Below are 15,215 nucleotides of genomic sequence, written 5' to 3'. Positions count from 1 at the left end.
TATGGTCTTATTTCAGAGACAGAAATGAGTTGGAGAGTATTTCTGTTAGGCTTTATGACCAGGGGATATTGGGAACAGGGAACTAGGACATTGCATAGTGGGCTTATCACTGAAATGGCTTAGATCATTCTTAGAACTTTTGCTGTACCTGTTTCCGCAGCATTTAGTATTTCCCATACATAATCAGTTTGCGCCATGTTTGACGTCCAAGTTGTTATCTAATGTTCTGTCACGGCTTTCGTTGTGGGAAGGAGGAGCGGACCAAAATGCAGCGTAGTTGTGATTCATTTGATTTAATAAGGAAACTATACACGATTAAACTAACACAATAACAAACGTACGAAAACTGAAAACAGCCCTATCTGGTGCAAAACACAGAGACTGGAACAATCACCCACCAACACACAGTGAAACCCAGGCTACCTAAATATGGTTCCCAATCTGAGACAATGACTAACACCTGCCTCTGATTGAGAACCATATCAGGCCAGACATAGAAATAGACAAACAAGACATCCAACATAGAATGCCGACTCAGATCACACCCTGACCAACCAAAACATAGAAACATACAAAATAAACTATGGTCAGGGTGTGACATGTTCTCTTCATTGCAATGTCACTCAAGTGGTTGAGTTTAATGCAGGCTGTAAATAAAGTAAACAGCAACAGGAAAAGTGGAGATGAAATCTATTAAGAGGCCCGTGCTGAAAAAAAGACCGGAACTCTAACAGTGATGAGGAGGCAGTGGTGAGGAAGAGGGCACATGTGATTACCCACGTGATTTATCGGATGACATTGAGAGGCAATCTAACGGTCCAACGCTTATTTGTGGACTTTCTTAATTCCCTGTCCACAACGTCCATTTGGGTGTCCGAGTTGCCAGCCTAAATTACTTTTCGATGCTCATCATAACAGTAAACCCATAAAAAATGAGTGTGTGTGTGTGTGTGTACCTGCACCAGCATTTTTTTATTGCTTGCCAATAAATATAAAGGCTATAAGAGCAGGTAACTCACAGTGTAATCAAGCTCAGAAACAAGTCAAACACATACTTCAGCCTGGAGTCGATGTCCGCTCCCCGCGGAAATGTAATTAGCATAATTTAAAAATCCCCATAAAATCTGCCTATTTAAACTAGAGTTATCTGTTTTTTTTGCACTGGCTGCATCTCAGTCCACCACATCCACTAATGGTGGCCTTCCGCATCTGGGGTGGAAGGTTGCCGAGCTACAGCGATGTTTGTACGGCCACTCTATGGAAAGATGAGACAATCACGATGTTGTTCTCCATTTTGTTTTACAAACCCCCCCTCTCCCCCGTCACGGGACTCTTCTGAAGTAGGTACCCGACGATCTGCAAACTTCTGTCTGTAGAGTCCGAACAGTTTGGGCTACACACTAATATGACCTCGCTATGGAAAGGCGAGACTCTCAAAAACACATACATGTTTTGCTCTCCACAAGGATCACAAGACTCGTCTGAAGATAGTCCGGTACCAGTTTAAAAAAATGATGGAAGTATATTTGTAAGCAGTGCCAAAGACAGGGGTTAAATATGGGTAATTGATCCCCCCTGCTTAAACTCTTAAGGATGACAGGGGTTGCTGTGAATTTGACAGTAGTTCACAGGCAGCATGGTGGCAAGTAAAATATGCCAACTGCACTATAAATACTTCATCAATGCAGGTACACACAGTACAATTACAGTCAAATTTACTGAATTAGCCATTTAAAATAGTAAATGCTACCGTAATTGGAGTGAATGGATGAATGAATGAAATTCACTAAGGGACGGAGTTTGTATTTCACAGTATTTTACTGTAATTACAAGGGATTGTTGCAAGCAGGCGTTTATAGCATACTAATGAATATTTTATGTTTTATGTCACTTGCACTTCTGGAGGCCTTAACAAAGGAATCCAAACTGGGCAAAACAGATCAAAAGGACATGGCAAAATGCTCAACCATCTGAGGCTTAAGCCTTGCTGTCCCTTCAATCTGTCCCCTATACATTTTCAATTTCCTGAACAGTCACTCTGATTCCCATGTAAAATAGCCTTCCAAGCAACTAAAATATCACCCATAATATTTGTTTTGGATATAAATGCAAAAAAATTGACAAAAGCAAACAAGCTTATATTCATGAGCTTGCCTTGACTGACAGCACTGTCAAAGGTGTTATCTTGTCAATGGAGAAATGCACACTAACTGGGATATAAACACATTTGAGAGAAATACGCTTTTTGTGCGTATGGAACATTTCTGGGATCTTTTATTTCAGCTCATGAAACATGGGACCAACACTTTACATGTTGTGTTTGTATTTTGTTCAGGATATATTTGCAATGTAGAGTATCTATGTAGATATATAAACCACACCCCTCTGCAAACACGCCTTCTCCGATGTTGGTTACAAGGCGGTACTTATTTAAAGTAGGTAAGAGAATAACATGTCACCATTGGTGTATTAAAATGAGAGTTAGGGTGAAGGGGATGTCAACCTACCTTCTTAATAATCCTGAATCCAAGTGTTAGACATGGGGGAGGGGACCAGTAACTTAATGATCAAACTTTATCAATATATCATTTTTGTTATACTTTGGTCGTCATACTTTGATCTGGTTTCATACAAATATCATCAATTTTCATGAAAATCATAATTTGACTGTTTATGACCACTAAATTGTTGGGGCGTTATAATCACATATGACTTCAATTGATACAACATTCTTACTCACAGGTGCAACAAATATATCATATCAAATGTATTTATATAGCCCTTTGTACATCAGCTGATATCTCAAAGTGCTGTACAGAAACCCAGCCTAAAACCCCAAACAGCAAGCAATGCAGGTGTAGAAGCACGGTGGCTTGGAAAAACTCCCTAGAAAGGCCAAAATCTAGGAAGAAACCTAGAGAGGAATCAGGCTATGAGGGGTGGCCATTCCTCTTCTGGCTGTGCCGGGTGGAGAATATAACAGAACATGGCCAAGATGTTCAAATGCTCATAAATGACCAGCATGGTCAAATAATAATAATCACAGTAGTTGTCGAGGTGCAGCAAGTCAGCACCTCAGGAATAAATGTCAGTTGGCTTTTCATAGCCGATCATTAAGAATATCTCTACCACTGCTGCTGTCTCTAGGGAGTTGAAAACAGCAGGTCTGGGACAGGTAGCACGTCCGGTGAACAGGTCAGGATTCCATAGCCGCAGGCAGAACAGTTGAAACTGGAGCAGCAGCACGGCCAGGTGGACTGGGGACAGCAAGGAGTCATCATGCCAGGTAGTCCTGAGGCATGGTCCTAGGGCTTAGGTCCTCCGAGAGAGAGAGAAAGAGAGAGAGAATTAGAGAGAAACAACATGCACCCACTAATTAATGGTCAAAAAGTTTTTAGTGCTCCAAAGATATGGTACAGTACTGTATTCTGTGGGGGATAATTACAATACCATTTGAAATACAGCATTTTTCATCCAATGCACTATAATTTACAGTATACTAAAGTTAAACGTTTCAGAGATTTTTACTGTTGATAATACCTACAATTACCGTCTATATTACATATATTACAGTACACACACACACATTGAAGAAAGGGTTTCCTCTCGGATTAACCTTATTTCCTTTGATTGTCTCCATTCTATGATGCTTTAGATTTAACACTCACAGGACAGTAGATGATTTTGAAGTGCAGATGGAGTGTCTAATGGCTAACGCATATACTGTACTATCACAAGTCAGAGAAAGCCATGAAGGAGTGGTGTTTATGTTCCCGAGTGGGCTGCTGAACAGCCATACTAGAGTGATCTCAGTCTCGGGTGTAATGGACGACTGACAGAGAATCTCTCCCCTGTAAATCACATGGCTGCTCTCTATTTAGCGGCTGACTGAACAGCTTCCTCCCTCGGCCAGGTACAAAACAAGCTAGTTTTGGAGAGAAACTTCCCTCAATGGTCAGGGACAGTTCTATCGGTAGTATTTGACTTGGGCAATATTGCGTCTTATTGAAGGTTAGTAATAGCCACGCGTGTCAAATGGGGGGAAATATGCATGTTTAGCCAATGGGATTCAGGTTAGAAATAATGCCATTTGACCTATTTATAAACAGATCATGAAACCTTACAAAGGGTGAAGTATTCGTCAATTAGTGTACTGAAATGTAGCTATAAGTTATCATTAAGGAAATTACATAAACTGAGAGGAGAGTGAAATGTGTAGCGTTGTGCAAATTCTGGGAGATAGAAATGTTTTATCAGACCACAGACCACATATTGTGTTTGTCTGAGCTTTGAGGGAAATGGGAAAATTTCAGCTGGTAAGTCACCTTGGTGGAAAATGAATGAAAACCTACATTTCTGGGACCTCACAACAATGCAACAGTGCGTGTGTGCATGCGTCAGTCAGTATCTGTGTTACCATGGTAACTAATCCTATTTACTGAGAATTGGATCCATTATTCAGGTATTTGGTCTCAAAGCAGAATAGATGTTATCTCCCTTTCTCCTGTCTCAGGGACACTGAAGCAAGAGACCAGGACGATCAGTGATTGTTTTCTCTGTTACTGAATATTGCACTTAACTCTGTTATTGTATTCCAAGGTCAATTCAATTATACAGCGTGGTACTCTTTTAGACATTAACAACGGTGGCACCAGTTTGCTTGTTTGACACGGGATAAATGCTTATGTGGTCCCCCATATCACAACAGTTGTAAAGGTTTGCACGACCAATAATGTGACAACAACTGCTCCCCGGGCGCCGATGACGTGGATGTCGATTAAGGCATCAGGGGGTTGGGCTTTAAGACACATTTCAGTTGAATGCAGCCAGTTCTGCAACTGACTAGGTATCCCCTTTTTCCAGAGTAAAATGTCTCAATCAGTGCGATGAATGCTAGTCTGAGAGATTCCATTGAGATGCTGAAGACAGCCCTGAAGGAGATTAGTGAACTTGGTATAGCAGTGACAAGCATGGTGTTTTGCGCTCTAGGTGCAGGGCTGTCACATCGAGAAGCATTGAATGAAGTGCTGTACAGCCCAAATCTGTATTTCAAGCCTATTCCTGTTGACACAAGGACTCTGTGCAACCCGATGATATCTTTATAACTGACAATGCTACAATGTTATGTAAGGGCCATGACAAGCTCACTTAAAATGGTTGTGAGGGCGGCATTCAAGTCATACTCCATTTCAGGGGACATTTTGACATCACACAAAAAGAGACACTGTTATAAAAATAGACGTATCACTTCAAATACTTGTGCAAAACGTATTCAAAACAAATTTGTGACTGATCAATAGTATGCTCAATATGTGTTATAAACTTTTTGCAGTCATCTCACATGGTTTAGTTGTCTGCAGTGTTCATTATTGCTACTCTCACTTGATCATTGCACTAGCATAAAATAAACCAAAGTTGAACATGATGTCTTCTCTCCATTCACATTAGATCAACTCTCAGCAAAGGGGTTGGGGTTAACTAGTGACTCTAAAGCCCTCTACTCCTTGTATCTGTCTGTGTCCCAGGAGGGCAACCGGAGGAGGATGACCGGTAAGATTCAGACCAGCAACGTGACCAACAAGAATGACCCGCGCTCCCTCAACTCCAGAGTCTTCATCGGCAACCTCAACACCGCCATCGTCAAGAAGACCGACATTGAGGTCATCTTCGCCAAGTATGGCAGGATCGTAGGCTGCTCCGTTCACAAGGGCTTCGCCTTCGTCCAGTACATCAGCGAGAGGAATGCTCGCGCCGCCGTGGCCGGAGAAAACGCACGTATCATCGCTGGACAGCCGCTCGGTGAGTTGCCATTTTGATTTTCCCTGGTTTTTCATGTGAGCATCAGATTTTCTTTCAGTGTTGAGTTAATTGTTTTGACCTCTTTTAGCCATCATATAGCCAGGAAATGGCTTGGTAAACTTGGACATTTGGTTTCAAGTGCATTATGCATATGTACTCATTGCCATTGAACACAGCAAAAGTATTAATATAGACTGTGCTATTTTAGAGTAATGGACTGTATGTCCCTCATGGGGACCCATCATGCCTGAGACGTCTTTTAGGCTTGTTTAAGATGCTCTCATGGTTCTCGAGGTTGAAGAGTATGTATGTCGTGCTGTTCTCAGGAAAGGGGACCTGCTGAATCCATTAGTTTAAGTAGTAGCGTATGTCAACACAGTTAGAATGTGGCTCACTAAAGTATGTCAAGTTCCTTTAAGAGTTCCTGTGGCTAAAACCACTAAAGGAAAAGCACAGACCTGTTTTCTTTTTGGAAAAATTCAGGCAGTAGCTACCTCTTTGTTCACTCTGTTTCAAAAATGTTTTCTTTCAACTGAATATGACCTTGGTTGACACACTGCAATGCTAGTTTCAGGGTTGTTTTGCTGTGCCAAGGTTTGCATTTAAAACCCTTTCTGTGACTCTAGATCTATGGATTTTGAGTAGGTGAGCCTCTAAACGGCAGCCATTTTGGTTCTCACTTTTTAAAATGTATTCAGTGTGTTCCCTCAGGAGACATAAAGATAAATTACAGATGCGCTGCAGCAGTACACCGTCTAACTGAAATCCCTGACCTCTCTTGGGACCACTACTTTTAACAAGGAGGTGCTACAGATAACTTACCCTTTAACTGCAGTCTCATTATCCAATTGACCTGCTTTCAGAAAACTTGTTTTGTTTTTGCAATGTAAATCTGTGGCACAAAGCATCAGCTCTCTATACATAATGCAGAGTATAGCCAAGAGACCACTATTAAAACTAGCCCATTTGGTTAGATGTAATTGCATGCAAGGGCAGTGAGAGTGTGTCAAAGAGAGAGAAAAAGTAGAAGATAAAAAGGAGAGAAATTATGGTGTTGTGGAGAGAGGAAGCAAGAGAGCGAGTGAAAGAGAGAGAAAGCGAGAGAGAGAGTGTGAGAGAGAGAGAGAGAGAGAGAGAGAGATCCTCCCATGCCCCTTATATAATCTTCCAGCAACACACAGGTCTGTTGGTTATTACGTGAGTGATAGCTGGCTAGATGACTGATGATGGCTAATGCACTGAAAATGTCTTTCAGTATTTTAGGCCTCTCACTTGCAGTTTCTGTGTTAGTCTGAACTTGTGCATTCAGAATGTAAACAGAACAGACAGAACCATTGGCTAATGGAATCCAGTCAGGGAGATAGATACCATCGCCAAGCCTCTATTACGCCAAGCTCCCTCTTTCTCTCTCTGCAGTCATGGCGAGTGTCCTGGAGAGCCCTGCCGGATGTTACATATTTATACTATCCGACATTGCTTTACGATAAGCAACTTGAATATAAATATTTATTTTCATAAAGCCACTCGCTTTGCTGTTTCCTGAAGACGCACACAGCCTCAGGCTGTTTTCTATTTACAAACCCCATATCAGAATACAAATGTTGAAGCTATTCAGCGTTCAATAACTCTGTCACTAGCTCTACTTTGGTGATTCTGTCACTGAAGACCCATTAGTAGAGAAGGAGACAGAGATTAATCTCAGGCATACTGATGTGTGTTTATGGAACTACCTGAAGTGCTGTGGGTCCGACAAGGCAGTATGTGGTTGTTTTTTGGGGTGTTACATAAAGACCAACATTACGACATATTTCTCTTAACTTTCCCAAATTTCACAGGTTTTCCAGAAATCCCGGGTTGGAAGATTCCCAGATTTTCTTCTTATTACTTCCAGATTTTGGGGAATCTTCTATATGGGATTTCTAGTAAACCTACAGGAATTACAGGAAATTTGCAACCCTAATGATGACCTGTTTTGTCACAAGGTTATCATGATACATTGCTTACCAAATAATCTAAAAACCCCTTGAATACTTTTAAAGTGACAGGTCATTTTCCATTAGATTTTTGCAAATGACACTACATTTCTTGTGTTCTACTGCTCTCTGCTCTTTCTACCTACCTTATGAGTGGTTGTGCATGGTATTTTCATCACTTCCCAAAGGTCATCGACATGATCACTCAATCTGCAAATCATGTGGCAGAGTAATGTTTGAAAACACATCCTCGATTGACAATGATGAATATTCATTCTCATCCTCCTGGACTGATATGCTTTAATAACATTGTGTAGAGTTGTGAATGTGCAGTACAATTATATATCGAGGACCGGCTCTCCCAAATGGACGACTTGCTGAACCTGTTCTCCCTCTCCATAAATTCTCATGAAAGGAAATTGTGCTGTTAAGCCTGTCAGTTGCTTGTGGCCTAAACACCATGGTGAAAATAGTGATATAAGTGTGATGTGCCATTGTAAATCTTGCAAAAAGGAGAGAGTTGCAACCCACTACTAGCGTTATGGCATTGGAAGGTCAATTGTCATTGTCTAGCACTAGGGGTTATGACATTTGTCATGTCTTGCAGGCTATTTGATGCCTATTTTAACAGCCACACTACCCTTCTCCTTCTCATTCAGTTCATGTTGTTAGAGTATTCCTCCCCTTTGGCTGATGGCTGTGTGGAAGTTTCCCGTTGGCACCATAACGACAGCTAACATTCATGCCACCATAGCGCATCATCTGAGATGACAGTTCCCTTACCTCACCCTTCATTGGGCTGCCATGGTTACGTAACTTTAGAGACTGACTCGCAGCCCTGAGCCATCCCAGCATGCAGTGTACCCTTCCATGTGTCAGCACAGCGCAGTGTCCAAATCCACATATGCTCAACGAGAGGAACTCCAGGAGGTCCTGAGGATGACACAACATGCTTCACCTACATTTCTGCCTGCAGCACTGCAACCTCAGAATAGAAAACGGCCAGAGAAAATAACAGCTTTTGTCTTGGAGAGATGTTTACTGGACTCTTGCTGCAAGTAGACCTGAAAAGAAATTGAATTAGCATTCCATCTATAATTCATCAAAACATACGCCCTCATTTTATATTTATATAGATTTGTCATATGTTTGAGATGGCTGATCTTGTGCTTCATGTCTTCCTTACTGAATCCATAAATTGACCAGTAGCATTCTCAGCTTAGTTTTCCCCTGTTTCTAGTGTTGTTTGTTATAAGACTTACTGCATTGTGGAAGTTCTTGAGAGCTTAATTGAGATTGTACGGTATATCCTTGACAGGTTCAGTGCAAAGGTATGTGAACCGGTATTGGATGAATTTTGTATGATGCTGCCCAGCTTGCTGACCTGGTTGGAGTTGGTTTAGTTTTCCCTCTTGACTACTACAGCATCTTCCCTTATTGTAGGGTTTGGTCAATGGGCAGGAGGTTTTATAACGACTGTGAGTTCCAAACACTGTAAAAACAAGTGTTTAGGATCTGAACACATAACTAAACACTCAAATATTACACTTTTTAAACGTGTCAAGGCATTTTGAATTTCAATAAAAATATGTCACAGTGTTTAGAACTGTTTATTTGCATTTGGGTTTTAAAAACGAAACACATGGGTTGTTGTTTTAACACTGTGGTGTTTACAGCTGTATTTGCATATTTCCCAGCATGCATTTCCCGTGACTGTGTGTGGTACCCACCTATGATTGTGTTAGTCAGTGACAGACATATGGTTATTGCATTCAATAACTTAATTTGTTGAGGGCTTTCACAAGTGGTTGCTTAAGTAAATGCATTTTCATTAAAAGGTTATGATTTCTGACTTTATCACACATGGCATAAGGCCTTTAGATATGGCCTAGTTATCCACAACATTGGGGTCTGAAAATCTTTGCTGGTGAGTCTCATCAGACCTCAATGTCACAATATGATTGTTTGTGAAATGATTAATTCCTATCAAAATACAGCCAGAAAGACAATAGCCAAGAATTTGACTATTTTATCACCCACAACCTGAAATCAGAATGACTGCTATGGTGAAGGACTTAACAGATAAAACTACCAAAACCTAAACTGGAACAACAATCTCAGTAACGGGTTCAATTAGTTTATAAAATGTCAATTATTTATCTTGTGTAGTATAAAATCAATGAATTATTCAATGTGTATACTGTAGATATTATAACAAACTATTTTTTAAAAATCCAATAGTGCGTGACTGCATCCCGCAATTTGGGGCATTCCTGCATCTGAAGGAACACCTCCATTCGAGCATCCCATTGGTTCCTCCATGAACACCCCCTCCCCTCGAGTATTCCATTGGTTCCTGCATGTACAAAGCAAAGCAAGACAAAGGAGCTGATCGTGAACTACAGGAAAAGGCGGGCCGAACAGGCCCCCATTAACATTGATGTGCTGTAGTGGAGCGGGTCGAGAGTTTCAAGTTCCTTGAGGTCCACATCACCAACGAACTATCATGGTCCAAGACAGTCGTGAAGAGGACACGACAAAACCTTTTCCCCCTCAGGAGACTGAAAATATTTGGCATGGGTCCCCAGATACTCAAAATGTTCTACAGCTGCACCATTGAGAGCATCCTAACCGGTTGCATCGTCGCCTGGTATGGCAACTACTCAGCATCTGACCGTAAAGCGCTACAGAGGGTAGTAAGTATGGCCCAGTACATTACAGGGGCCAAGCTTCCTGCCATCCAGGACCTATATAATAGACGGTGTCAGAGGAAAGCCCATAAAATTGTCAGAGACTCCAGTCACCCAAATCATAGACTGTTTTCTCTGCTACCGCATGGCAAGCGGTACCGGAGCGCCAAGTCTAGGACCTAATGGCTCCTTAACAGCTTCTACCCTCAAGCCATAAGACTGCTGAACACTTAATCAAATGGCCACCAGAATATTTACATTGACCACCCCCCTCCATTTGTTTTGTACACTGCTGCTACTCACTGTTTATTATCTAGGCATAGTAACTTCACCCCTACCTACATATAGTTTATTTGGTAAATATTTTCTTAACTCTTCTTGAACTTCAATGTTGGTTAAGGGCATGTAAGTAAGCATTTCACGGTAAGGTCTACACTTGTTGTATTCGGCGCATGTGACAAATAAACTCTGATTTGATTTTGATTAACGCACCCCCCCGAGCACTCCATTGGGTTCTGCATTAACGGAAATAACTACACAGTAGAGTAACAACAACACCACGCAATTGAAAAGATTTATTGAATCAAATGTCCTATTCAGTTGTGTTGAAATGTAGGCGACAGACGTTCCTAACACTGAAATAAAAGGCATGGAAGTCACATCATTTTCTAATGACCAAATACACTCTAAACAGGACGATGGGAAAGTAAACATGAGTGTTTAAAGTCATTAGGGTTCAAACATTAGTGTTTTCCTGGTTGGAAACTGCTTGGGAAAAGTTGACTTTCATTTTTAATTCATGTGATAGCACTTATTTTCAAATCGAAATGCCTGATATTTACATTTTAAACACTGACGTTTAGGTTATAAAGATGTCACATGTTTCATGGTTTTACAGTGTACCCAGATGTTCTGGAGAAAAAAAAATGATAATCATTGATTGATTCATTTCTATCTTGATGGTGGTAAAGAGAATATTATGAACAGAAATATTGTTTGGTACCTCCCCTGTGTCTTGTAGTGTTTGTTGTAACTGTGTTTAGTGTTTGTGAGCCTGGTGGCAGCAGGAGTGTGTGGCTGGCAAGGAGAGATGGAGACACTGGTAGAGAAGACTGATAGGATAACACAACATGCTGTTAGAGTGGCCGGGTATAAAGGGTCCTGAGCCTCCAGCTCCAAATAGAGAGAGAAGGAGAGGAAGAGAAAGGGAGAAAAATAGAGAGAGCGTACAAACATTTCCAGAGAGACTCGTCATTCATTTTTTTCTGTTTCCCCCTTTTAAATCTATGGAGAGAAATGAACAACAGAAATGTGAGTCCAACAGAAATGTATTCACACATCACAAACAATAAATGTTGATATGATGTTGTGTAACCTGCTGCCATCCAAAGCTCTAACCCAAGGTGCAATGGCCAATATGTGGCCCATATTGTATGCACACCTTGTGTGCACTTCACCTGAACAGTAGAGGGGCTTCTGCTATTATATTACAGCCGTAATGAGCACAGTGAAGGGTAATGAATGATGGATCACCTATCGCTGTGTCTCCAAATGGAATTGGCAAGAGTTAGGCACATACATAACAAAGTGATTTAGATGCAAAATCCATCCTAAGCGGATTACAGTGGCAGCGACTCCGCAATCAATCGTCATTTTGGGCCAACATGATGCATGGCAAGTAGAAACACACGTAGAAAATAACCAGTGGAAGGAAGGGAATGAGGGAGGGAACGAGGGAGGGGAGGGGGAACGAGGGAGTTAGGGAGGGAGGGAGTTAGGGAGGGAGGGAGGGAGGGAGGGGGGGGAGGGAGGGAGGGAGGGAGGGAGGGAGGGAGGGAGGGAGGGAGGGAGGGAGGGAGGGAGGGAGGGAGGGAGGGAGGGAGGGAGGGAGGGAGGGAGGGAGGGAGGGAGGGAGGGAGGGAGGGGCAGGATGAAATGACAGTAGGGCCTCTTCCAAACTCTACATAGTATCTGTGTCTGCCTCTGTAATCTCTCTTTCTCTCTTGCTCTCTTTCTTCATCCCACTCTCCCACCTGTCTGTGCCACATTGCTTTTGGAACAGAAAGGAAAGGTCACACCATCTCTTCATAAAATGGCAGCTTATCCATCTCCTCCATTCAAATAAATCATTCAGTCCCACAATCTTACACACTACCATAGTCAGCAGATTTAGTCAAATGTTGAACCTGAAAAGGTCCAAATGTCCCTATGGATGCTGAACAAAAGAACAGCATGGAGCTTTGAAATGATTTAAGAATAAGCTTCAGAGGCTAGTATGTAACCAGTGATGGTAGATACTGTATTAGGCGATCACTCGAGATACCTAGGTGTACGATAGTTTCCATGAATCAACAGAAGCCACAGGATTTTCTGATTTGGGGGTCTATTCAATCCGTATTGCAGAAGTTCAGCATTACAGCGTAATTGAAATGTCAAGGCCATGTTCCCACGTTAGCGGAGACTGCATTGACGGTAAACGCTGCATATGTCGGCTCAGTTGGAAATTACCTTTACATATCCATTGTGCAATCTATAATGCTTCAGTGATACAGATTGAATAGAGCCATTGATCTTCAAGGTTACGCCAAGGAAACATGAGGACGTTTCAGTCAGGGGTGTGCAATGCTGTTTCACTGTGGCCCTCACCTATAGCCCTCACAAAGTTGTGAGGACCATAGTTAAGCAGCATTGCACAACCCCTGACTGAATGGAGTTCCGTGGGGATTGTAGTATGGAACTAGAAAGGCCAATCCTTCCTGATCCACTGGACTGAGCTTTGCCAGGACTAACCCCATAAGACCTACTCTCTGTCTTTTATGTCCCTGCGTTTGGTTCTGAGGCTTCGACTCTGTGTAGTGTGCGCGCGTGTGTGTGCGTGTGTGCGGGAGGGAGGGAGGACATGAAGGAGGTTTCTACTATTTGCTCTCCTCCAGAGGCAAAAAATAAGGAATTTAAGACACCTCGCTGGAATGATAATTTCAAAACAACTCTCTCTCATTCTCACACACACGCACACACAATCTTGTCTGTATAGTAGAGAGTCCTTGTGGGTGATTAAAATGCACCCTGACTGTCTGTCTGCTCTCTCATTAATCACACACTGACACACTGAGGTGGACTCACAGTGTGATCACAGTGTGTGAATATACGCTGTGTTCTCATCACACTACTCCACACAGCTATTATGATGAATATTCACCTGAAAGAGCTCCACGTAGAACCATAACACTTAATATACAGCATGTAAGAACACTGTGACCATAATGCTGAAAGCAGTGTGTCTTCAGCGGGATACTGCGTACATAAGGCTGAATATACAGCAGAAAATGGGAACTGCACAGGGATCCTATTCTGTATATAATAGGATAATAATTGGAAGATACAGCACACAGTGTGCTTTGAGAGAGAGAGAGAGAGAGAGAGAGAGAGAGAGAGAGAGAGAGAGAGAGAAAGAGAGAGGGAGGGAGAGAGAGAGAGAGGGGGGGCTTGGCAGGTCTATTAAAGCTCTGTGTGCTGTGACTCTGATTCACTGCTCAGCTTTTCCAGCCTCCTGAACCTAGATTTCTAATCACAGAATTAGCAGTGTTTGTCCTGCCAACATGCAGCCTATAATCTATCTCACTTTGCCCAGGCTGTGCTTCTGTATAGCCCCATGGAGAGGTGTGTGTGTGTGTTTGTGTGTGCGCGTGCTTCTGAGTCTTTGTTGGCCAGCAATGACCACAGCAGGGCTGAATCCACTCAGCTAAACATCTCTCTCTCTCTCTTTTTCTCTTTTTCTCGCTCTCCCTCATACACTGTAAACCCCAAGGCATTTTGAACTCAAAGTCAATGAAAAGTCATTATTACTTCAAATGTTCATGTGATACTGACTCAAAATTAAATGAGAAGTCACATCAACTCTAATTGTCTTTCCCTTTATGGTCTACTGCAGGTAGATTTGTTTAAGAATAGTTTTTAATATCTGTGTTTTTGCATGTGCACCACTAGGTGGCAGGGTAGGAGGGCGGCAGGGTAGCCTAGTGGCTAGAGCGTTGGACTAGCAACCGAAAGGTTGCAAGTTCAAATCCCCAAACTGACAAGATACAAATCTGTCATTCTTCCCCTGAACAGGCAGCTAACCCACTGTTCCTAGGCCATCATTGAAAATAAGAAATTGTTCTTAACTGACTTGCCTAGTAAAATGAAGGTAAAAAAAAAAATGTCCGTTGAGAAATTGATTAATTGATCTTATGCCTCACAATAATAACATACATTTTTCTGCTGAGATGGTTGTTCCAGTTTAAATGGCTTAGGTCATCTCCTCACACTGTTCCTAACCCTGGCAGTCATTATGAATGCAAGGTTGCGGGTGAATACAAATGTCAACTGCTGGATATCCTAACTCTGGCTCGATTCCAATATGAATTACACATCACTTTGCAAGCAAGCATAATGTGACTTTTCGGTAGGGTTGCAAAATTCTGATACATTTCCCAGGTTTTCGAGAAATCCCTGTTTGTTCTAGCCTCTTCGGTGAGGCACCAGGCAGCCTGGGAGTCCTGCCGGAGAGAAATGAAGACGCTGGCAGAGAGGCGGACATGCGGGGATCTTAGCGAGATTGAGACACAGATCGACCCGTCCTCCATTAGCGAGCATACTACTCGCAAATGTTCAATCATTAGTGAATAAACTTGACGAACTCAGAGCGAGGATCTCCTTCTGGAGAGACATCAGATTCTTCAACATACTCTGTTTTCTGAGACTTGGCTTTCCC

At 42.1% G+C, this 15,215-nt stretch overlaps 1 protein-coding gene across 5 annotated transcripts in view; it reads left to right on the top strand.

Moving 5' to 3' along the window:
* Window positions 1–15,215, top strand: part of LOC135517418 (RNA-binding Raly-like protein) — a 161,251-nt gene that overhangs the window by 64,359 nt on the left and 81,677 nt on the right. For all 5 annotated transcript variants that reach the window (XM_064941680.1, XM_064941677.1, XM_064941678.1 and 2 more), the window contains exon 2: window positions 5,526–5,799. In XM_064941680.1, coding sequence (XP_064797752.1) covers window positions 5,544–5,799 — 256 coding nt within the window. In that variant the 5' untranslated portion in view covers window positions 5,526–5,543. The remainder of the gene's footprint in view (window positions 1–5,525; window positions 5,800–15,215) is intronic.

This window comes from Oncorhynchus masou, chromosome 28 (assembly GCF_036934945.1).
Source record: "Oncorhynchus masou masou isolate Uvic2021 chromosome 28, UVic_Omas_1.1, whole genome shotgun sequence".
Classification (NCBI taxonomy): Eukaryota; Metazoa; Chordata; class Actinopteri; order Salmoniformes; family Salmonidae; genus Oncorhynchus; species Oncorhynchus masou.
Note: the sequence above shows the minus strand (reverse complement) of the source record. Positions and strands in the feature narration are given on the sequence as shown.